A 22,640-nucleotide genomic window follows, 5' to 3' on the forward strand; every position below is an offset into this window, starting at 1 on the left:
TTTTGCTTGTTTTCTTGATCATGCTTTGAGTTGGAGGTTTTTTCAATGTGAGCTTCCCAATAGCTTGGCCATAATTATTCTCTTGAAGTTTCCCACATTTTGTCACAGTGGGACCCATAAACCTCAATATAGATTATTGGGATTTAGAGTGGCAGAAAACCCTCATAGCGTACGAATACATCGGACATAATTCTGCTGTAGAACAAACCATTTTTCATGAGTTGGCATTGTCCAATCAAAGATCAGGTCTATATCCACTCTACTTTTACAAAGCACCGTATCTCACACCGCAGCGTGTTTGACATACCAGATTTAAATGGAAGAGAAAGCCGACTAAATAGCATCATGAGGAAGTGTTGCGTATGGCAAGAAAGCCGTAATTGAGCCAAAATACAAGAGGTGCTTGTTATTATATTATTGAAACATGACTCAGCTTCTGCCTCTTCTCCTTAAATTTGTTTCATGTGTTAAGACATTTTCCTCTTGAGGCAAGGACAGACCCTCAAGTCAGCTCTAATAAATACAGTTTGTTGCTTCCCCTCTTCGTTTTACCATTTTATTTTTGTTTTAATAAGTGCTTCAATTTTCAGTCAGTACAAAAGGACATTGTGAATTTTGCTCTTTAAACAACTACATGTTTCCGAAGACATTTAGGTACTTGTGAAAAATGTTAAGTAGAGCCTGTTTATCATCACATCGGGTGGTTGCGTCTCTCGAGTCGTTCCCTGCCTGTCGCAGTTTCTCCACATCTCCTTGCATCATCCCAGGGGAATAGTGGGTCTTTAATTCATTCTGAGAGGAAATGGCTCCCTCGAATCTGATGCCACCCGGAGTCAGGAAATGAACCAGTGTGATAAATGCAGCATAATGAGGGTGGAGAAAATTACAGGATTTTCACAATATTTGCTGAAAGCTGCACATTTTTCCTTTACTTGTCCAGAACGGAGCTTTGTTTTTTTTTTCTTCTTCTTCTTCTTCCTTTCTTTAAAACATTGGCTCAAGCTACAGTAGTAGTCTTTCCATTGCCAGAAGGTGACAACGCAGTAAATGTTTCAGTTTTCAATGCAGTGCTGTAACCAACAGCTTTTAAAGTGATGCAATACAAATTGAACTTGAAAATCAACTCAGTTGTATTAAAACAAATGAGCATGTATAGTTTACTTTGTCCTCTATTGTCAATGTATATTTCCAAGGTAGGTGTGAATTCAAGTAAGATCATGGCATTTGGCTCCTTTTCATACAGAGTCTGAAAATTGTCAGATCATGCCTGATAGCGCTTTATCAGGCATGAACCATATTCAAACTCCAGCATTACTGAAAGAACTACCCCTGGCTGAAGTCTTAGAGCTTCAGCCTTTTCCTACTAGTATTAATGTCGAGAAATTGTGTATGTAATACACAGATGCAGTCTAGTCTTTTTATTTTGACCGCCACACTTTCTTCTGGCCTGAAACTCCTTTAATTTGCCTAACTTCTTTCTGCTTCATAGATCTCAGCAAAAACTTTGCCATACCTTATCAATTATTAATGCTTAGCAGCAGGCAACGGTGGTAATAGTCAATAATAATAAGAAGAAGAAGGAAAAAATGTTTCAGTGAACACAATTCATAATGCTCCTATGATTTTTACAAGCTCTCTGCTGCCCCCAAGTGATAAAAAATATTGCTAAAATTTCTTAATTTACAAGAGAAAGTAGTCATATTCAATAAATTAGGATATGAGGCTTGTTGGTCAGATTTGAAGGACTTTTTGAAAACAACCCTCTGTATTAAACACAGTTTTTATTAAGCCCACATTTCTGTGCCAACTTTTTTTAGTTGTCTGATCCAATTTTAAATCTTGTGTTTTCGTTTGCTGTAAGTGGAAAATTATAATTAAGGCATTCAATTATATTGTAATTGATTGAATATGACTGTACTTCTGTGCACAGCATCTTTCTCTTACAGAGATATCTTCCCTATAGCCATGTTTTGCTACACTGTACCTCTCTAATTAATCTCTAATTAATTCAATTAATAAAAATGACATATGAAAGATAAACTGGTCCGTTTTATGTCCAAATCAGTCTAAATTATTAATTCGGTACCTTGCTAACTCCCACAAACATATTTCAGATAGGAAAATAGAATTAAAAAAAAAAGTTTGGGACTTTCCAGTTACTTTTTGTAAAACCTTAAGAAACAGTAATTTGACTATTATCTGTGCTTCACTGCTGTTACACGCAAGGGTTCAATTTAACTTTCATTTTGTTTGTTGTGAAAAGGTGATTAAATGGCCGCTTGCATTAATGAGTTGGTATAAATGTCTTAGGTGTTTACACAAATGATCTCCAAACCCCAACAGTAAAGTAGGGGCTGAGGGGAATCATTATCTCCAACCAGCCACCCATGAAATAACAACATGTGGGGCCCTGTTTGTGTGTGCGTAGTGCTGATCTACATTTGTGGGCCGGCATGTGTTTTTTGTTTATTCCATCATTTGCATGTGTGTATTTTAGTGTTTTGGGGTGTCCTCTTTAAAGAATATCCCCTGCATTCCGCAAGTTAACAAAAATGCAGACTGATGGGTTGCATCTTGAACTAAAATGGACTTTTCGGCCCCTGGGAGTCTCCGATTTGCACATCGCTGCAACAATGCTCGGGCTTTGCTCTGAACTCGGTTGAAACCCTATCGTTTGGTTCGGAGGGGCACAAATATGTTGTATATCCCTCTTATACTACTTCCTTCCCCTAGTTGTTTCCCATCTGTTGCAGATTAGTTTCAGTGTGTTTAGAGAGAAAAGCCTGTCGCCGAGCAGGACTGATAGTAAACCCACAAGTCAGAACTGTCAGGTAGGTCCGAATTAACAGAGGCCAGCTGAGGATATGGCAATCGGAGAGGTTGGGGGAGTGAGGGGGAGAGGGAGAGGGGGGCGCTGCAGGAAAGAGACGGACAGAGAGAGGGAAGGGGAGTCTAAAATTACCCGGGGAGACCACCAAACGGTTCATCTGTTTACCCACTAAGCTGGACCATTACTCGAGGGCCAGTGTGGAATGCCAACGCCGATTGCCTGGCCAGATTTAAGGGTGGAGGACAAACACCCTACAAGACATGCTGCGCCGGCTCTTATGACGGGGGTTTATTTAAGCATCACAAGATGTCAGTGTGCTCAAAGCAGTTGTCCTATGACACATAGCTTTGGTCACCCTTTTGGCATTTAAATTTTAAATGTTTGCTAGACCGTGCAGCTGCTTTACTCTCACCTTCTAAAATGTCTTTCAGTCTAAGGTGGAAAAAAAAGAAGCTTTTGAGAAAGGGTGTGTGGTTTCACACACACCCTTCTCCGACACTACGCCGTCTTGAGAACTGTGCAAGCACATGTTGTCCCAACTTTAGTAACGAGTGTGACAAAGTGCCTCGGGGCTGCAAACTTGGTCCGACCCGTCGTCTTTCCCAGCCCTTGTTATGTTTCTAATGTTAAATCATGTGGGGGGGCAAAAAAAAATAAAAAATAGGGTGTCGGTTGGGTAATACCCGAATGTGTAGGTGTGTGCGTGCATGTAAGTAATGTGTTTGTCTGTTCTGGTTGAGTGATGTACCATCCCTCTGGGGTCTTATTATTAAGGCTGTGTGTACACAACCCCCCAAACCATGGCCAAGATCTATCTCTGTAGAAATGTCAGAGGGGAGTTCACACACTTACACCAATGTACAAACAGCTTTTCCCTAAAAACGTGATGCGGCGATACTTCTTGATTTGCCTGACATATCGTATTAAACGCTTCTTGTTTTTCATGCAGTCAGTTTCTCATGATCCCACATTGAGTGGCACAATTCATTAAAGGTCCTGTTTGTGTTGGCCAAATAACGACATTGCGTAAATCACTCGAGCTGATGCTCACAGCAGTAGAGGGACTAAATGTAGCAACGATTTATCACTCCGAGATAAATCAGAGTGGTGATGTTGGCCAGCAAAAACAAAAACATGCTGAATTTTGACAGGTGCACGTAAAGTCGGCCATTTCTCTCAGTCTGTCAAGAGAAACAAGATAAGTTAGTTCCATATCTGTTGTTGTCATCTCAGTTTCAAATACATGAAGTCATGGCAAGTTTCTTTTGTGATTCTTACCAAGCAGCGCACTTGAAATATTTCCCAATAGTCTCATTACTGAAAGTGATGTCAGTGGAAGACGTTACTCCAAACCAAGATGTGGGCTGTATGATGTTAATTTGTTGGGCTAGTCCCCACATGACATTTCCAAAGAAACGAGTTTACTTTCCTTGTAAATAGCAACACCTGCATTTGTGTAAATAAAGTCTTACCAATTATTTTGGTATGAAGTCCTTTTGTCAGGATGCTAAAGAAAGCGTCCAACAGACCAGATTCTTGTCCATCTGCAAGTAGCATAGTGTAGCATCATGCATCCTGATCACCCAACTGCTGCGGCACATTGCTGGTCACCTGGCTACATTTTTTTAATTTTTTTATTTGATGACATGGAAAGCAATTTTAGCCTCACTTTTAATGTAAAACGGTTTTAAAACTCGGGTAGCCAACCATGGCTATCAGAGCTAACAGCCAACTACTAGTTGTTAGTCTAAAAAGCTTAACATAACTAATAATCTGCTCAATAAGACCTTGAAAACCACCAACATAACGACGGGTATTGATCCTTTGGTTTCCGCACCATCGCTGTCCATGTTTTTTTTTATGACTGGAAATAACTTCAAACAGCTAGGCTTATTCCTTATGTAAGTTGGGGAATAGTGCAGCAACCTTCTTTCACTCAATTGACCGACACCGACTGGCCAACACACCACAAAAACTCATTTTTCGTTTTAAAGGAACATTATGGCGTAGCATTTTCGTCATTCTGAAACCCTAACTTGTTACAATTTGAAATATACAGTGATTACAGCAATCGGACCGTGTCAGCTCCAGTCTGTTCCATTGTATGCAACTTCTTTTTAAGTCGAAGCAGGCAACATGATTTCAAAATGCTTGAATCCCTCCGCCCCCACACACACAATTAGACACACACGCACACCCAAAAACACCCCTTTCAAAGCAAAGGGTAAATGACCCTAGGGCTTTTATTAAAGAATGAATGCGTCACTTAAAATGATCAAATTAGAGTTGGATAGGAGGCACAAGACTGCTGTCCCCCACATGCCTATGACAGTTACATATTTCTATAAGTCCCTAACGTTTTATTTGTTCTCTTCATCATCTTCAAAAAGGTGGTTTTATTCGCTGTATTTCTTCCTACTATCGAGGTTTCAAAAGAAGTTCAATGCAGCGTTTTTAAAACCCAATTCCTGCCCGTGCTTCCTTCGCAGTTGACGATTTCCTGCGTTTTATAGTTCTTTTATTGCCACTTCTGTCATCCTGGAGGTGTGCAGCTAACACCCTGCCATGGTTAACAAATCACGACAGAAAGTTTTACAACCCGAAAGTTAAACTACACTTGGAGAATGAGTGTCAACGAATATTAACACTAACCCGACGGGACGAACTACAAAGAAGCTCCGCAGACCTGATATGACTGCGGAAAAAGGCAAGTTGAGCCGGTGGGCCTTGTTAGGAAGAACTGAAGGTCTGCTTTCTTGGCGTGAAAGGCCGCCGAGAGGCGTCTGTCAGCATGGAAAACTATGAATGGGTTGTAAAAAAAAAAAAAAAAAAAAAAAAAAAANAACGGAATCAAAGTGGATGTGAATTGAGACGTTGCTCTGAGGGTTTTATGTGGATTCCATCTGTGTAAGCTGCTTGTCAGCCACAGAGGACACAGCCTGGGCAAAGGCAGCTTGAGTGCACTTCATTTGTCAGATAAAAACTCTTCCTTATAGATACGTCTGTTTATTTTCATTGTGTTAGTGACAGCGCCGTGTCAATCTCGCGCCCTTGCCATTAGAATCGTGGGTCTACATCGCACATATTTGTGACTTCGGCAAAGTGCGACCACTTCAGTCACTTTTAATTGTGCGGAGCCGTTTGCTCAGTCCTGCGTGCGCCATTGTGTCTTCGGACTTTATGCGTGTTTGGCTTCTGGAACGGTTGCTCTGTTTGAGTTCGACTTTTATGACAAACTGCCCTGCAACGCGTTGGGACACGCGACTGCCCTGGCTGATCTCTGTTTTGAGCAACCAAACAAATCTCTCCGATGTCTTCTTTAAATGATCAAATAAATCCCTCTCCTGACAGATTCCAGGTGTGAATATCTGGTTGAATGTAAGAGTGGAGTTCATTGGAAGAGGAGCATGTTTGCTTAGTAAGCCATCCCTCCACAATACCAACCAAAAAAAAAAAAAAAAAAGAAGAAAAGGCCAAATTATCAGGTAGGCTCTGTTCCTAAAGGCAGATAAAAGGTGCAGTCATGAAGTGTATGGAAGTGTGCCGGGTGTCTGCCTCCAGTCAGTGTCTAGTTTCAACTTGGATTTCAAGTGCAGAAAAGAGCAACCGGGTCTTGTCTGAACTGCCAGTCTTTAGCTTATGCCAGAGGAAGATAGCTTTCCTTGGAAAGTTATTGAGGAAACTTGATCAAAAGATGTCTTCCTCCAACTATTTTCCAATTTGACTTTGTTTAAGATTAAAATTATACGTTGGTCCAATAAAAGCTTGGCAGTTTCTTTTTGGATATGAGCCGAGCCCTTGGAGAAGAATGTGGCAAAAGCCAGGCAATTTTATCATCTGAAAATCTAAAGAGCTTTTCTGTTAGCGAAGGTGGAAGAAATGTATAATTTTATCTATAACTACATAAAAATGTTGTTGTAAAACCAGCCAATCTACATGTATTTAAACACTTCTCCTTCATACTCAGCACTGCCAAGGCATCTCATTTCTACCACAGAAACATCAGATCTTGTAGACAAACAACTTTGTCTTACCATAGCACATTCTAAAAATGCGGCTTATAAAGGAATGTTATAACATTATATTTTTAACGACAAATGCCACAGAGTTGCTATACATTTTAAAAATATAATTGTAGATTATCGCTCCCTTTTGCAGAGTTCTCCGTCAGTTGTGTACAACTAAATGAGGACATAATTCTTTCTTTCTCAAAAAAATAGACAAAGATAAAATTAAACTTGGTTTTAGACCGCTATGCCCTGAAAATAAGACAAGCAAGAAATATTGTTGTTTTTTCAAGATAGTATTGCTCTTATTACACAAATTAATGCAAGAAGATACAGTTGTCTTGTCTGTCTCTCTAATAAACAGCTTACTGCTGTTTGTACTGCTGGGGGAGAACAAGCTAAATGAATAGCTAATATTAGCATTGCTGTGCTCAAAGTTGCAAATAAATCATTAGAACGTAAGGAAAAATGATTTCTCTAGCTGCATGCGATACTAGCCTGGTTACAAACAGCCCCTTGTGCTACGCTTTTCTTCATAAATTGCCAAAGGTGTGAAGACTACAACTCTAAAACAGCGCAGAAAGCCGAAGCTCACAATTCCTTCTCCTTCTGTTTGTTGATTGGCCGGTTGGAATTCTTCCTCAGAAATCCAGCTCAATGGTAGAAAGCCCAGACGGGGCACTGAAGGAAGATGAGAATCGAGGGGAATTGCATGAGAAGGAAACGGCTGAACTAATGCAAGACATTTGTGTCCTGATATTTGTGACTGTTTTCTTGCTTCTTGATGTCGGTACACAACTGAACTTAAAGCTCAAAGGCTGACATTATTTTAAATAAAAAAATGCACATTGTTTCCATCTGCTATTACACATGACACCACATTTACCGCTACTTTTTCATCTCAATTTTTTTATATATTGATTAAATAAAAATGCTGGATCCTTACTCTATGAAACATAACAGAAATAAGAACAAAATGACTTAATTCTTAAGACAATAAAGGGTTTGGGTTTCCATACACATTTCTCTCTAAATAAATATGTTTTGGACATTTCAGTATTGCCAAACTATTCACCTGTTTAACAGTAGTATTGTATGCTATTCTAATAAGTGGTACTCTGTGACTGTTGACCTTGCTACCAGGATTTAGGAGTTTAACTCCAAAAAGTAAGCTAGATCATTTAATCTTTTTAATGCATCGTGCACTTTTGTCCTTATTTTTACGATGTTGCACTCTTTATATTCTTTTAGGAGGAAGCCAAAGAGATGGGAAGGTCAGTTGTGTTTTCTAAAGAACCATAGGTCTCTGGCCAAGAGCCCAGGCCAAGTCTGAAAGACAGATTTCTATCCATTGTCTGCCATAAAGCCACTCATCCTCGGCCCTGTCGTCTATTCATGCAGGAGCATTCTTCTCCCACTCGTTCCCCTGTTTTCATTATTAGGATTAAGTACCTCGCTGTCAGAAAGAAAAACAGAGGTTGTCTTCTCTCTACCCATCTGCCCAAATAAGATCTTCAGAGCTTCTGAAATGCATATCCAGATGAGTATCTCTGGGAACCCAATGCTAAACCGCTCTGAGTGGGGCTTGGGTTGGGGGGCAATGAGAAGCTTTTGCACAGCACTGCCAAGAGTGTTGGAGAACCTTGGAGATTTTCTGAAAGGTTTACCTTGTGACGTAACATGACTTTCTAAATATGAATTGGAAGGCCAGGAAAAAAAAGAAAGAGAACTTGACTCTCTCTCTTTTTTTTTTCTTTCTCTCTCTCTCACTCTCCCAAGCTAATTAGCCAAGTGAGTCATTTCTCATTTGCAGCAGGTTATGGCATGCGACAAACGGCTCGGCTGCCGTGTTTGGGAGCCGACTTTGTTGGCTTGTCAGAGAAGAAGGCATCATTGTCCACCAGACAATTGAGTAAACTCATTTCTCATCTTTGACTGTTTAAATGAAGCTGTTGCTGCTTTTCAGCCTCTCACAATGATGGATGGTGCAGAACTTGATCAAATAATCACAACAAACATCTCCAGGCTCATCTGGCGAGTTCGCTTTAACTCGTGGGACGATCCCGAGTGATTCCTTCGGAAGGATTTCCTTCGCTGCTATATGTGCCAAATCGTTGGAGAGTTTCCTGAAGCGAAGTGGTCCGTGTGACAATAACTTCATTGTGATTGCCTGGAGTGAGAGATGAGAGCAGGGGACCCCGCTCCTCTACATCATTCAGACCTCTAAAGGAAGAAGAAGCGCAGTGGGGACGTCTGCATGGGGAGGGTGTGACTGGACGGAGACCGACCATGAGAATTTCCCCGAGATGGATGAGACTGGCTTGAGAGGAAGCAGGGTTAATATTTAACTCCTGACTCACCAACAAGACATGAGGGATTTTTAGCTGCTTTTAAATGCGTCAAAACCTTCAGCACGTAAGCTAGGTGTGGAAACGTTGCCAGTGAGAAGCAATTTTAAGCTTGGTAAAAATGATTCTCTGCATAAACCAACTAACTGCCCAGGAGACAGTTTTTATTATGCTGCGTTCGATTTATCTTCAATATGACAAATGGATCTGGGAACAGATACCACAACAGAGTTTACTGTGTAGCTGTTGTTGCAAGTTTGGAGACAGTTGCCAACTGCTAGTTGCTAGTGTTATCTACTGCTAGCACTGCAAAGGGATAGTAGTAAATATTCCATGATGTCAGGCTTTAAATCAATTATGTAGTCTTTGTATAAAAAGGATCTACTCTAGAAGTCTTTCAGTATTCTTTGCACGCAGAACCATGAGTAAACAATCCGTTTCTGTTCCTAAGATAATGGAGCAGATGGGCTAACAGCACCATAAGCATGACCCTAATATAATCAGCGGCTGAATACAAATTAATGGAAAACTGGGAGAACAAATTATCTCTAATGCATTTCTGGAGTCTCACAGAGACAGAGGAAACCACAACATGCAACCGTTTTGCATCAGTACGAGGAATTTCGTATAGACGACTGTGTCAAGAAACGACAATAAAATGAAGATAAATCTTCCTGTGAACAGCACAACATACTGCAAATTCAAGCACTTAAGCCGGTATGATGAAAGTGAACATTTGTCTGCCAAAAGATTTTAAAACTTGGAGACAAAAAGAGAAGACATGTCATCAGCAATCATGCAGGCAAATGCGGTGCTGCTGGCTGCAGGGCCCGGTGTTATGCCGGTGGAGGAAGGGAATGCGGAGATAGAGACATGGGTGAGGGGGGGTGTTGATTCTGAAGTGTGTGTGCGTGTGTGTGAGAGAGACTGAAGTGCAGAGACAGGCAATTTGCTCTTTAGGGCAGGAATAAGGGAGGGGCTGACAAGGCTTGGCTGCCCCAAGAGCACACAGCCACAGTGGGATCAGAGATACAGCAGATAGAGACGTCACCTCTCTGCCCTGCCTGCTCCCTTGCTGGACTCGGAAGTATTTAGACTTCCCAACGGGTTTAATCCTCCGACTGCTTCGGAGCTGCTCTCTGAGACCGTCGTGATAGCTGAAGTTGACTTTTAAAAAGCCGACTGAAGAAGGCTGGAAGGGAAGGGTTGTTTTCTGACCGATCCGGATCCGATTAGAGCATGGATCCGTGCTGCAGAAAGGTGGCCAGAGCTGGGAAGCTGAATGACTGGGGAATTTTTTGAAGTTTTGTCTCAGTTTTCTGCAACGGTGGAGAGAGACAGATGCTTTTAGCAGAGGTAAGACTGAGATAGATTCTAAATCTGTAATGAAAAAAAGCATTTTCTCAGATTTTTTTTTTTTTTTTTTGACAGTTGCAAGTGGTCTCATTTAAGCTGTGCATCTTCTAAAAGTAGTTAACGCCCTCAAACTGTCAAAAAGCAATGATTTCCATCTTTGGGCTTACATAATAGACTAATACACTTCCTTAAGTGATTCCCAGCACATTTAGACAACATGAATGTGATTTTCTTTTTCATTAACTCTTGCTAGCGAGCTGAAGCTTTGATGGATTGATACTTTTATGCTTATCTGCCCACTCAGAGTATGTTACGCATGTATGTGTGTACAAGTTCACATTAGAACGTCAGCACAGCTACCCTCTAATGGAACTTAGAAAACCAGTCGAAAACACATAAAGCACTTTGTATTTTAGTCATGTGGTAATGTTTTCTTGTTAAAAACTAAAGTGAAACGCTCCTTCACATGGTTTTTGTGAGCTGTTTAGTTATTTTGTCACCTGCCAACTAACTTTGTTTCGGGTTTATTGTTTCAGTTCTGCTTGGCATTAGTGTTAGTGCAGCTTACTGCTACTGAAAGCTAGAAAAGTGGAAGTTTACAACCTTTACGAAACACTGTTAAATGGGTTGAAATTGTTCACGATTTGTTATTTATTTCTTGGTCGTGTCTCTGTGTCGGTAAAAGCCACTGGCAGAACTACTGCACAGATAGATACTGCAGGAAGTAAGAAAAGTAGCAGTTTAAAACTAAAATGAATTGTTGCTTCAGAAGTTATGGAGTCGTTTATAAGATGTTTTTATTCTTCCGTCTTTTGGCAACAAGTTTTGCCTGTGCCTCTTGATCCTGTTGAGGTACAAGCAAGCACAGAAGCGCAGCCAGTTGCTAGGGGAAGTTAGAAAAGAAGTAGAATATTTGAAAAAGTGGCAGTTTAGTACCGTTGCTAATCACTACTTGAAGGCAATTTGTTTGTTATTTACGCTAAACCCTGTTGCTACTTTTTGCGTACTATAAACATTCATGTTTTCAACAACCTGCTCTTGGAAGTTAGCGCAGTGAACAGTTCCAGGTATTTTCCAAAATACACATATCTAAAAGTTGTGACATAATTCGTCACAAGTTTTTAAGAAATATTTATATAACTGCACCTCAGGATGTTACTTCAATATTACACTAAAAGTTCTTCACTCATATGCTGACCAAGATCATTTAAAACTGTATTACCCAATCAACGTTATACAAACACATCCATTATTTTTTATTTTTTTGCATACTATTAAATGGTAAATGGTAAATGGACTGAACTTATATAGCGCTTTATCCGATCATTTTTGACCACTCAAAGCGCTTTACACTAGAGTCACATTCACCCATTCGCACTCACAAACGCTCACACATTTATACACCGATACGCAGCTCGGTAAGCAATTTAGGGTTAAGTGCCTTGCCCAGGGGCACATCGACACGTGGCAGGAGGAAGCTGGAATCGAACCTACAACCTTCCGATCGCAAGACGACTACTCTACCCGCAGAGCCACAGTCGCCCATATTAGTATTTACATTTGTCCCCTGCCAAAAAAGGAGAATGTGATGTATTTGGTTGATATGCTTTAAGTTTGCCAGCTAAGTTGGGGGGAAAAAAATACAACTACATCTGGCCTGTGTTTACTCCGACGCAATGTTGCGACTCTAAATGGCTGTTCGGAAAAAAAGAAAGAAAAGAACTTTCTCTTTCTAAACTCCTTGGCCTCCTTCTGTTGCGTCTCCGCAGTTGCCCACATCTTGAAGAGGAATACCTTTTTTGTTTGTGTTTTTTTTTTGTTTTTTTTTTCTCGACAAAGACAGCCATTGTGTTATTGCCAAGTGGTGACATGGTGAAATGTGAGTTGCTTGTGTATATTGGCTCAGGAACCCACAGTCACCTTTTCCCCGTTGCTTGCGGGACGAGAGGCTGGGGAGCTGAATGGCAGACGCACATTGTGACCGCGACGAACGACGGCGCACCATCTCAAGTTCAGTCGTAGTGAAGTAACGAGGGATTTTAATTCTTTTGTTATCGAGTTAAAACGTTTTGTAATTACACAGGATGGAAAATACAAGATAGTGTTGGCAACTCAAAAATGCTTCTGCGTGAGAAATAGACATTGTTCCACCTCCCAAAATTATTGGCATGTAGATAGGTTCAAAAGCTTTAAAATAAATGGTAGGTATGGGGATTGGTGATGCCAAGAGACTGATCTTTTCAGCAGGTCTCTAACTGAGATTTGGAGATTTCTTCCACAGATAAATGTGTCGAAGTGGCCGTAATATATTGGGTCATTACACTGATATTAAACATACAGTGGTTTTCATTTTTCTTGTAGAGGACACCAGAGTTTTTATTTAAATTATCCAAGTGTCTTAAACTTGGGTCCTAATCCAGTCCTATTTTTCTTATACGATTTTTAAAAAATTTTTTTTATTCCTCTATGATTTAGAGTGGTAGCAGGTATTTTCCGTTGTAATCAAAGTAATTAAACATAGCTTTTATGACATTTTTTTAGAACATAATTGTTCATCTCTGGAAATTTGGCCCATTTTATGTTGGACAAAGTATTGTATAAATAATATCTGCATAGCATGAAGCTGTAACTGGGTTTCATGCCATTTATTTATCATTTACTTATCACACTTTTATTTCCTATTGTGTCATGATTATTCCTCAAGTGAGCACTCAAATTGAAAGTCCGATTTGTTCCGCTGTCAGATTATGTAACTGCAATCAATTATTGGCAGCTTTGCACCAAAGGTGCCAATAATTTTAATAATATTGCAGCAATAATTAGTGACACAAACCTCCTTTTTTACATGTTTTTCCATCTAATCTCATCGTTTCTTGATCTTAACTGGTTAAAATAACATGAGATAGGACGAGTAAAGAGAAAAGCTTCTGCTTGATAACACTATCTATCTCACCATTACAGATTAGCCACAGAGGAACAAAGCAATGATCAGATTCCTTTTTGTTCGGTGATAAGAGCTGCAGGGCTTGCTTTAAACTACGACTCTTATCTGTAAGTCCTACGTTCTGCCACCTTGTATGCTAATTGGAGGAATGCTCTATATGCCCCGGGTCCTGTTCCTGGGGTGATGTTGTATGTAAAACAGGCCTCCAGAGTTGTTTAGTGCAGGTTGTTTTTATAGCTTCAACATTTTTAATTGTTTTTCTTTTTGTTTTTTTAAGAAGAAGAAAACAATTAGCACAAAATAAAGTAACATATGTCGGTGGAGATTTCTGCAGACGTGATTCATTTACGCTTACGATTTTGGAAGTGGTACCAGCCGTCGTAATACATGTGTGAGAGGAAAAACATGCCGAACAAAACTATATGACGTGAAAATCCTCACCCTCACAATTTGAAATGTGTGTGCGTTTGTCCCCGAATGTCTACACGCGGCCCATTTATCCAAAGCGACTCACAGGTGAGGAATTTTACAAGTGTAATTAGAGGCATTGAAATTTCACACCGATAATTATAGCTCGACATGAATGTCCCTCAAAATTCTGTTCTTATGTAAAGCATCTTAATCTGCAAACAGTTTTGAGGTGGGTGTGTGAAGTTTCTGTTGTTTTTTTGTTTTGTTTTTTTACCCACAGACAACTCTATCTGGCCTTTATTTGCATGTGAAAGATGCAGAGTTTGGGTCCTCTCTACACAGAAAAGTGGCTTTTTCGACACCTTTAGCTCTTGTTATCAGGCTGTGGGATCTGGAGAACATAGCTGCTGCGAGATAAGAAAGCTACTGCTGAAGGTGGAGGAGGGGGAGACGGAGTTGAGGAAAGACTTGATGGGCCCTCCAAGCATTAGCTGGTCCCACCGTTTTTTTTTCTCCAGCTCATGGAAGAAAAGCCGTTCGCAATGCTCCTGCATGTAGATTCCTGCTGCAGTTTGAGTGCGCGTTGTTTTGTAAACTGTTGCGTCTGAATAGTTTCATGGGATTCAGTTGGATTTTTGCATGAAACGAAGCTGTGCTGTGTTGCCTTTCATGTCAGTAGATTTGTTCATATTGTGCGCATCTTAATGGAAACTCCGTTTTATGCGAAAGATTTTGTCTGATAGTTTCTTTGTCCAACTTGCGTCTCCAATGGATAAAATGCATAATGGACTGGGAGTGGCATCTTTTTTTGTTCACACTTAGGGTTTCTTATGTATAAGCCAAAAAAAAACAACTGAAATATCTGAATATCTTTTTGGTATTTCACAAGTTGAATTAAAGTTTTATAACTGTCATAGTGTCATATCTGACAGAAATCTCTGTGTGTAGAATTATAAGGTTCTTTGAGAAGTTGTGTGTACAGTAAAAAAAAAAAAAGTACGTTTTGCACCGTTTGCACATAACAGCGAGTCAATATGGTATTCTCACAGTGGTTATACATTGTATGTTGTCTGTTATTTCCTTTACTTAATATTTATTGTGGGAAATATTATATTCCAATTCCTTGAAGACCTAGGTAAATAGAAGTCCCTTTAAAACGCCACTTAAAGTCATGTTTGGTTTTAGAGGGTCTTTGAATTATTAGATTTTTTTGTTCTCATCTTTAAGCAATCTGTAGATTAAATTTAACTGCATTTTCACTCAAAGATACTAATTTACAATCACTACATTTTATTACTCTGACTCAAGTTAATTCTTGTGGCTTAATTTATATATATATATATATATATATATATATATATATATATATATAAGGTTTTCTTTATCATGTTTTGTGTTAAACCAACTTTTTAAAACTTTGTAAAACATGTTATTTGTTCCCTTTGTGCTAATTCAACAATTAAAGTAGCTTTCTAATCTGGCCTAATCCAATTATAATCCAAGGATTTTGTGGCCGCGGCCACCCGTCGGCCACCTCTGCATTGCGCCCGTGCGAATGTTATTCTTGTGTTTGACCTGTGAACTGGCTCGGCACTAAATTGAGAAGAAACTGTTTTTACTTCACTGTTTGTTCTTTGCTCTTCGAATGTTTTGGTTTTCAATGTCAAACCCTTACAACGCTGCCAGGACAAAGGCACTTATCTCGTTGAGACGCGAAAACAAACAATGGCAAATTGACCGATTGCGAGCAATTGAAAAATAATAATTGCGAGAAAATCCAATATCAGCAATATTCCAGCCAAACGAATGACGAAATGGCAAAACGCAGACATTTGTGTATAATTAGGTAAAAAAAAAAAAACTAAAAAAAAACATGTGACGCAAGCAGAGAATTAGAAAAATAAAAAGGGCCACCGTTTGTCTTCACAGCCCCTGAGAGCGATGAACCTAGAGCGCAGCGACAGAAGGGAGCGTCCCGCACCCCGAGGGCCAGAGATGGAGGCCCGTTCGGGGGGGAAAGTGGGGAAGATCATGTCCGTGGGCTTCCAGAGGAGCTCCACCTCAGATGACGACTCCGGCTGTGTGCTCGAGGAGTACGCCTGGGTGCCGCCGGGACTCAGGCCTGAACAGGTAACAGCCTTCCAACGGGATTTAATTTGACCATTTGGAGAGATGTACATATAATCTTTGTCTTTAAGGGTATGTTTTAGAATACCAGTCTAATTTTAGTGGAAGGTAAATTGCTGACAAAGCCTGAAAAAAAAAATCAACACATGTAATTGGAGTTTAATTGTGCAAAATTGTGTGCCATAAGCAGGAGGTTTAGTTCGAGTAAGGATATTTTGCGCCGACATGCCCCGACACCGAGCGTCTGCTCATCCACGTTCAGCCGTGTTTGCTCAGGATAAAGACATTCGCTTCAACTCAGTCAGAAAACACTTTGCCGTGTTTTTCTTTCGCCTCCGAGGACATGCCATCACCTTTTGCTCCGGCTTCCGTTTCTCCCGTCAAGGGAAATTAACCGAGGCAAACATTAACATTTACAGTCCCGCGCCGTCTGCTTTTGTGTGAAGAGATTTCACAGTCGGGCGCCTGTGACTGGATATAGATTGACATGTTTGGCCCGTGGAGTCACAAAAGAAAGACACACACCGATATGCCCGGTTGACAGCCTAAGACTCTCCTCTCTTTAATGCCTTTAAGCAACCGAAACAAAGGAGTTACCGTACGGCCTGGCGACGGTTCAGAGCCGCTCATGCATGCGTCTCTCTGCTCCTCCAGGTCCAGATGTATTTCGCCTGTCTGCCAGAAGACAAAGTGCCGTACGTGAACAGCCCGGGAGAGAAGCACCGGATCAGACAGCTCCTCTACCAGCTCCCGCCACACGACAACGAGGTACAAAGACGGTTATTCAGTAAAAGAAGCAGAGCGAATGTACCCATTACACAAATACTTGGGCAACAATGAAGCGAACTTTTCGCATCAGGCTCCTTTCAGTTTTCCACTTACAAAAAAGCAGACATTGTTGACAGATAGCATTCAGCTGCATATGCAAAGTTAATCCCAAATACATAGAATATCGCAAAAAAAAACAACAAAAACGTATTTATATTTTGTTTCAGCAAACTCAGACTTTAAAGAAGATTATATAGTGACGCATTTCAACCATTTATTTCTGTTATCCTTTACGATTATGGCTTAATGACATCATCAATTGAGTCATCCACCAATAGGATAAGTCACAAAGAATCGTTGCAATTGAAGCTGTCCATACACAGATTGCTCTATCCAAGCATAGTGATAGAAAGTTGAACGGAAGGAAAAAGTGCTTCAGGTGTTAAGTAGACTGGCTGGTGAATCAATGAATTAACTGGCTGAAAATAAAAAAATAAAAAAAAGAAGAAAAGAAATCTTATACAACAGATGCTTTCTCTCAAACGCAGCAAGATACAAACGTGTGACGGTAAAGCAAATCTCTTGTTTGCTCCACTTATGATGTTCATAAGTGGAGCAAACAGCCAGCTTCCCTCTTTCTCATTTGCAATACTGGAGTTGACACTAGGTGATATGACGGAGGGTTATCATCAGCTGACTAACAAGAGGGGCTGGCAGGGGGGGGTCTGGGTGTGCACATTTGGAAGAGACAGCGGGTACACACGCAGTGTTTGAGCGGTTTTCCGGCTTCAGCAGCCTATGGAGGCGAGGTGATGCTGGAGCGGCGGTGGTTTGGAGGGGATAAACCGTGTGTGTGTGTGTGTGTGTGTGTGTGTGTGTGTGTGTGTGTGTTCGGGTGAGAGGAGAAAGAGGCAGAGCTGTTGTTTACAGATCAACAGAGCCGGTTGTTAGGACAGCCCTGCTCTTTTATCTGAGCCTTCATCTTCCTCTCTAAATACAGAGGAAGGGCTTGTATATTGTTGATGCCATCCTTTCAAAGCAGCCTTGGGCAGAGAATTAGCTTCAATTAAACTCTTTCTACCACCATATTTGGACCTGCTTCACCCAAGCACACAGATGAAAGCAGTGCTATCTGCTGGACTTGGTGCTCATCTAGCTTTCGCTAAGACAGTAATGCATTGTTGTGCAAATAAAAACACTTAAAAAAAAACATATATTCACCCCTTTTTATTACACACATATAAAAATCCAACTCACCTAATTAGCAAATAGATTCAAGCTGCATGTAATTTATTCCTAAATAAATCCAGTGTCCTCATTGCTGAGATGAAGCAGAATAGATTTTGAAAGTTTCTATTCAAAAAACAGAAGATGACAGAAAACTTACACCCTGAACATACCATCCTCACTTTGAAGCACGGTGGTGACAGCGTCATGCTTTGAGAATGATTATCAGAGTTAATGGTAAAATGGATGGAGCTGAATATAGGGCAGTACTGACAAGAAAACCTGTTAGAGGTTAGAGACTAGGGAAGAAGTTCACCTACCAACAGAGCAATGAACCCAAGCATACAGACAACTGAATGTGTTGGTGTACACTAGATTTTTGCATTAAAATGGCCTACTTCAAGGCAAAACCTAAATCTGGTGGAGAATCTGTTGCTAGGCTTGAAAGTAGCTGTTTGAGGAAGCTCCATTTCCAGTATGACTGAGTTTTAGCAATTTGTCCAAGAGTTAATGCCGTTAATGAGATCACCAATACTGACAGAAACACAAAATAAAAATGTAAATAAAATAAAATGTAAATAATTGACCATCATTTATTGTAATGCTTTTTAATTCCTTTTTTTTGTTGTTGTTGTTTCCTACAGTTGCGCTACTGCCAGTCGTTAACGGAGGAGGAAAAGAGGGAGCTTCAAATGTTCAGCAACCAAAGAAAGAGGGAGGCGCTGGGCAGAGGGACGCCAAAGATCCTCCCTAGAGCCCTGCAACACACTCGCTGTGAAAACGTATGAATCTCCCACACACACACACATACACACACACAAACACACTGACATATTACTGTGCACACATGCACTGAGGTGAGATAAGAGTCACAGAGAAACCACGTGAAGCCGATCCACTATCCTTTTCTGGCCCTGACTGGCTAATATAGTGGTTTAAATCACTGACATAAACTTCCTCATTAGGGCAGAAGAGGAAACGGGGAAATTGGAGGGCTCATGTTTAAACCAAGCGGAGAGGCCAGTTTCCTCATGAGGAGCTCAGCCAATTTCCTGCCAGCCATCTATAACCCAGCGTGAGAGACTGCAAATAAGTGGCCAGATTAATTAGTAATTCTTGCACAGAGTCCTAAAATCCCATTTTTACCCAAACGAGTCACAGTATGAAGCAGGTAATTCCACATCGAGTGCTGTAATTAGAGCATGCGGAGCTGGTTGCGAGGCATCTTGACATTTTGAATGAAGTCGGGTTGAGCTCAGGACAAGAAGCAGTTGCGTTTGCAGACACCGTAAACGGAAACATTAAGTGCGGCTGATCGTATTTCTGAAAAAAAAAAGAAAAAGAAAAGAAAAACCGCCTGCCTTCGTTTCTCCAAACGTAAATATTGGTGTTATGCGGCTTCCGACGCGAAGAGTGACTCAACCACATCCTCTTCCAGGCGTCCTGGAGGGAGCAGATGAAGCTAATTCCCCCTCCCCGAACATTCAGATGCAGTCTGTCACCACTCAGACGCAGAAGCTAAAATGGAGGGGGGTGGGGGGGATGCAAGGTCACACACATGCTCCCCAGGATTCCAATGGACACATACACACACGTTGGAACCGGACATGCGTATCCTTACGGCAGCTCTGCAAACATATGCTATTGTCAACCACAGGGCGTTTAATGACAACACAAACCTCATCACTTTGCTAGGCTTGGCTTGTAGTGATATGCAACACCACAGTTTTCAAGGCCCCAGTCTGTCCAAAGTGGTCATAATGGCTAACAGCTGGGCATGCTGTCCCAAAGCTCCCTATGAATGCCTTATAAATATGCCTAGTTATATAAAGACTGCATGTTCAGGCAGGCTTTAACGATCTCTGTGGAGACATGAGACCTTTTGTCAGAAGGCCAAGGCCGCTTTACAGACCTGAGGTGCTTTCCTACGAGTTACTGACGATTGGACCAGGCAAGAAAAAAAATGGCATAGGTCCCCGAATAATCTTTAGCTTCAGTGTGTTCAAGGTACGAGCACATTTACGTTTTTGCTGTCTTTGTGAAAATTAAAACTTAGCAGATATACAAGTGTACGTCAATGAAACGTGAAGTTCTAATATAAGAATGCCACGGAGCTGCAGGTATGTCCTTGTACCGCACAGTACATGCACCAAGTACTTCGCCTGGAGTTGCTTTTCTTTGGATAAATCACTGCCTTCGTATAGAGTGGCATGGAGGCGGACAGCCTACGCCGCTGCTGAGGTGTGAAGGCAGTCGATCTTGCTTTAATATAGGCTCAGCCGCATTGCTGGATCTGGTGTCTAACGCAAGGAATGCCGCAGCTGTAGATACATCCGTCTATGGTGGCTCTTGAAGCGCTCACTTGAGCCACAGTTCACACCTTGTAAATCTCTACAAAAACGTTGGTTTGAACGGGGCCTCGCTTCACAATTCTCTCAAGCCTGCTGTTTTTAATTCATTTCACCTTCCACTAAACCTTTCAGGAATATGCTTGTGAATAGTCATCTTCTTTACCAATAACCTTTTGTCACCTACCCCACTTGTGGAGGGGTGTGAGTGACGATGATTGGATTGGTGAAAGAGGGACATTTTGTTTTTTAATGCCATTCTCTAATTGATAGAACTTTAATTACCAGGCATAATTAATCTGTATGTGTTTTACCCTTTTCATTAAATGTACTGAAATAAAAATAATTTAATCCACTCCACATGCCTATTTTGAGTTTTATTTCGCAATCCGCTTTACTTAGATTTGCAAGGAAGAGTAATTATCACCATTAGTGTTGGCAGCTTAATCTCACATATTACCTCCTGTTTGTGTTTGACAGTGTTGTGGCGGCATTAATGGAGGGGAGATGGCCATTTTTGCCTCCAGAGCAGGGCCGGGTCCCTGTTGGCACCCGGCATGCTTTGCATGCTCCATGTGCCAGGAGCTTCTGGTGGACCTCATCTATTTCTATCAAAATGGCAAGATCTTCTGCGGGAGACACCACGCAGAGCTCATGAAACCTCGATGCTCTTCTTGTGACGAGGTAATTGGCCCAAATATTTGACGCTAGCTAGCAACTGGTGTATTTTAAGTTGATGCAAACTAATGATGGTTCTGCAAATGTACGTAGATCATCTTTGCAGATGAATGCACCGAGGCAGAGGGACATCACTGGCACATGAAGCACTTTGCCTGTTTTGAGTGCGGGACGATGCTAGGTGGACAGCGGTACATCATGAAAAATGGTCGGCCCTACTGCTGTGGGTGCTTTGAGTCGCTGTATGCAGAGTACTGTGAGGCCTGTGGTGAAAACATTGGTAAGTCATACTTAAAATCTTGAGACAAAGTTTATGACAAACATACATCTATGCATGAATTTGAGTGCTAAAACATTAAACCTGAGGCAAGCATTTGTATTCAGCCCAAAGGTGAATCTACCAAGTAGCACCTTGAACACAAATTACTTGTTAAAAATGGAAAATTTACAGCTTTAATATCACAAAATGTGAAACATATCGAAAAATATTCGATATCAGTCAGACGCATGAAAATGAGATTACGGTAACGTGATTCTTACTTTCATTTCTCTAGGTGTTGACCATGCCCAGATGACCTACGAAGGCGTTCACTGGCACGCCACAGACCAGTGCTTCTGTTGTGCCCAGTGCAAGATGTCTTTGCTGGGTTGTCCCTTCTTACCCAAGCAGGGGCGCATCTATTGCTCAAAGGCCTGCAGCCAGGGGGAAGATGTACATGCCTCAGACTCATCGGATTCCGCTTTCCAGTCAGCCCGCTCTCGCGAATCCCGGCGGAGCGTCCGCATGGGAAAAAGCAGTAGGCCCGCTGAACAGTGGCGACAGTCACAGCTGTTTAGCCCTCCCACTACAGTCACCTCTTATGAGCACAGGTTTGGGGAGGGTGAAGGGGACAGAGACGGCGATGGTGACATCGATATAGTGGGGAGTAAGTTAACCCGTCTCGGTCTGGAGGAGGAGAGGTTCTGGAGGGAGCGGGAGGAACAGGATGCTGGTGGAGAGGAGGATCCAGAGGAGTGGGCTCAGCATGAGGACTATATGACTCAGCTCCTGCTCAAGTTTGGTGACCGTGGTATGCTGCACCAGCATCAGCCACCGTCCCTAAAATCACAGATCCCCAACAGTGACTCGACACAGCTAATAAGTGTGTCAGATCCCTGGCTGAAGTCCGATTCAAAATCTGTAGGTCTTAACCCCTCGTCCCCTGCCCCTAACAGTCCCACCCAGAGCCAGACTTCTGACCAGTCTCGAGCCAACAGCCTCAGTCCAGGCTTGATGGACAAGCAGCATCTACCCGAAATGTACTGGGCCCAGTCACAGGACGGCCTCGGAGACTCGGCATATGGAAGCCATCCAGGTCCTGCCAGTGCAAGAAAGATCCAAGAGCTAGAGTATGACCAAGATCAGGAGCAGTCTGGAGTAGGAAAGCAGGCTTTTTGGCCAGACACAAGGGAGTGGTACGAGGACTCCCTGGAGTGTATTGCTGACGAGCTAAGGAAGGCTGAGAAGGGTGTTGGAGACTCCATGGATTCCCTTGCTTTGTCAAACATCACTGGTATGCATGTTGCTTAATGTCTTAAATCGGTTCTTCTTACTTT

General features: G+C 41.5%; 1 protein-coding gene across 2 annotated transcripts in view; it reads left to right on the plus strand.

Moving 5' to 3' along the window:
* prickle1b (prickle homolog 1b) overlaps nucleotides 1–22,640 on the plus strand; it is a 29,211-nt gene that overhangs the window by 4,936 nt on the left and 1,635 nt on the right. The window contains exons 1-7 of one of the 2 annotated variants that reach the window (XM_008400983.3): nucleotides 8,694–10,541; nucleotides 15,826–16,026; nucleotides 16,678–16,791; nucleotides 18,663–18,800; nucleotides 20,847–21,050; nucleotides 21,138–21,324; nucleotides 21,599–22,597. In XM_008400983.3, coding sequence (XP_008399205.1) covers nucleotides 10,527–10,541; nucleotides 15,826–16,026; nucleotides 16,678–16,791; nucleotides 18,663–18,800; nucleotides 20,847–21,050; nucleotides 21,138–21,324; nucleotides 21,599–22,597 — 1,858 coding nt within the window. In that variant the 5' untranslated portion in view covers nucleotides 8,694–10,526. Of the gene's footprint in view, nucleotides 1–8,693; nucleotides 10,542–15,825; nucleotides 16,027–16,677; nucleotides 16,792–18,662; nucleotides 18,801–20,846; nucleotides 21,051–21,137; nucleotides 21,325–21,598; nucleotides 22,598–22,640 lie in introns of those variants that run through there. The other variant, XM_008400984.3, reaches the window with a different exon arrangement.

Source organism: Poecilia reticulata, chromosome 23, assembly GCF_904066995.2.
Source record: "Poecilia reticulata chromosome 23, P_reticulata-male-v2, whole genome shotgun sequence".
In the NCBI taxonomy this organism is placed as follows: domain Eukaryota; kingdom Metazoa; phylum Chordata; class Actinopteri; order Cyprinodontiformes; family Poeciliidae; genus Poecilia; species Poecilia reticulata.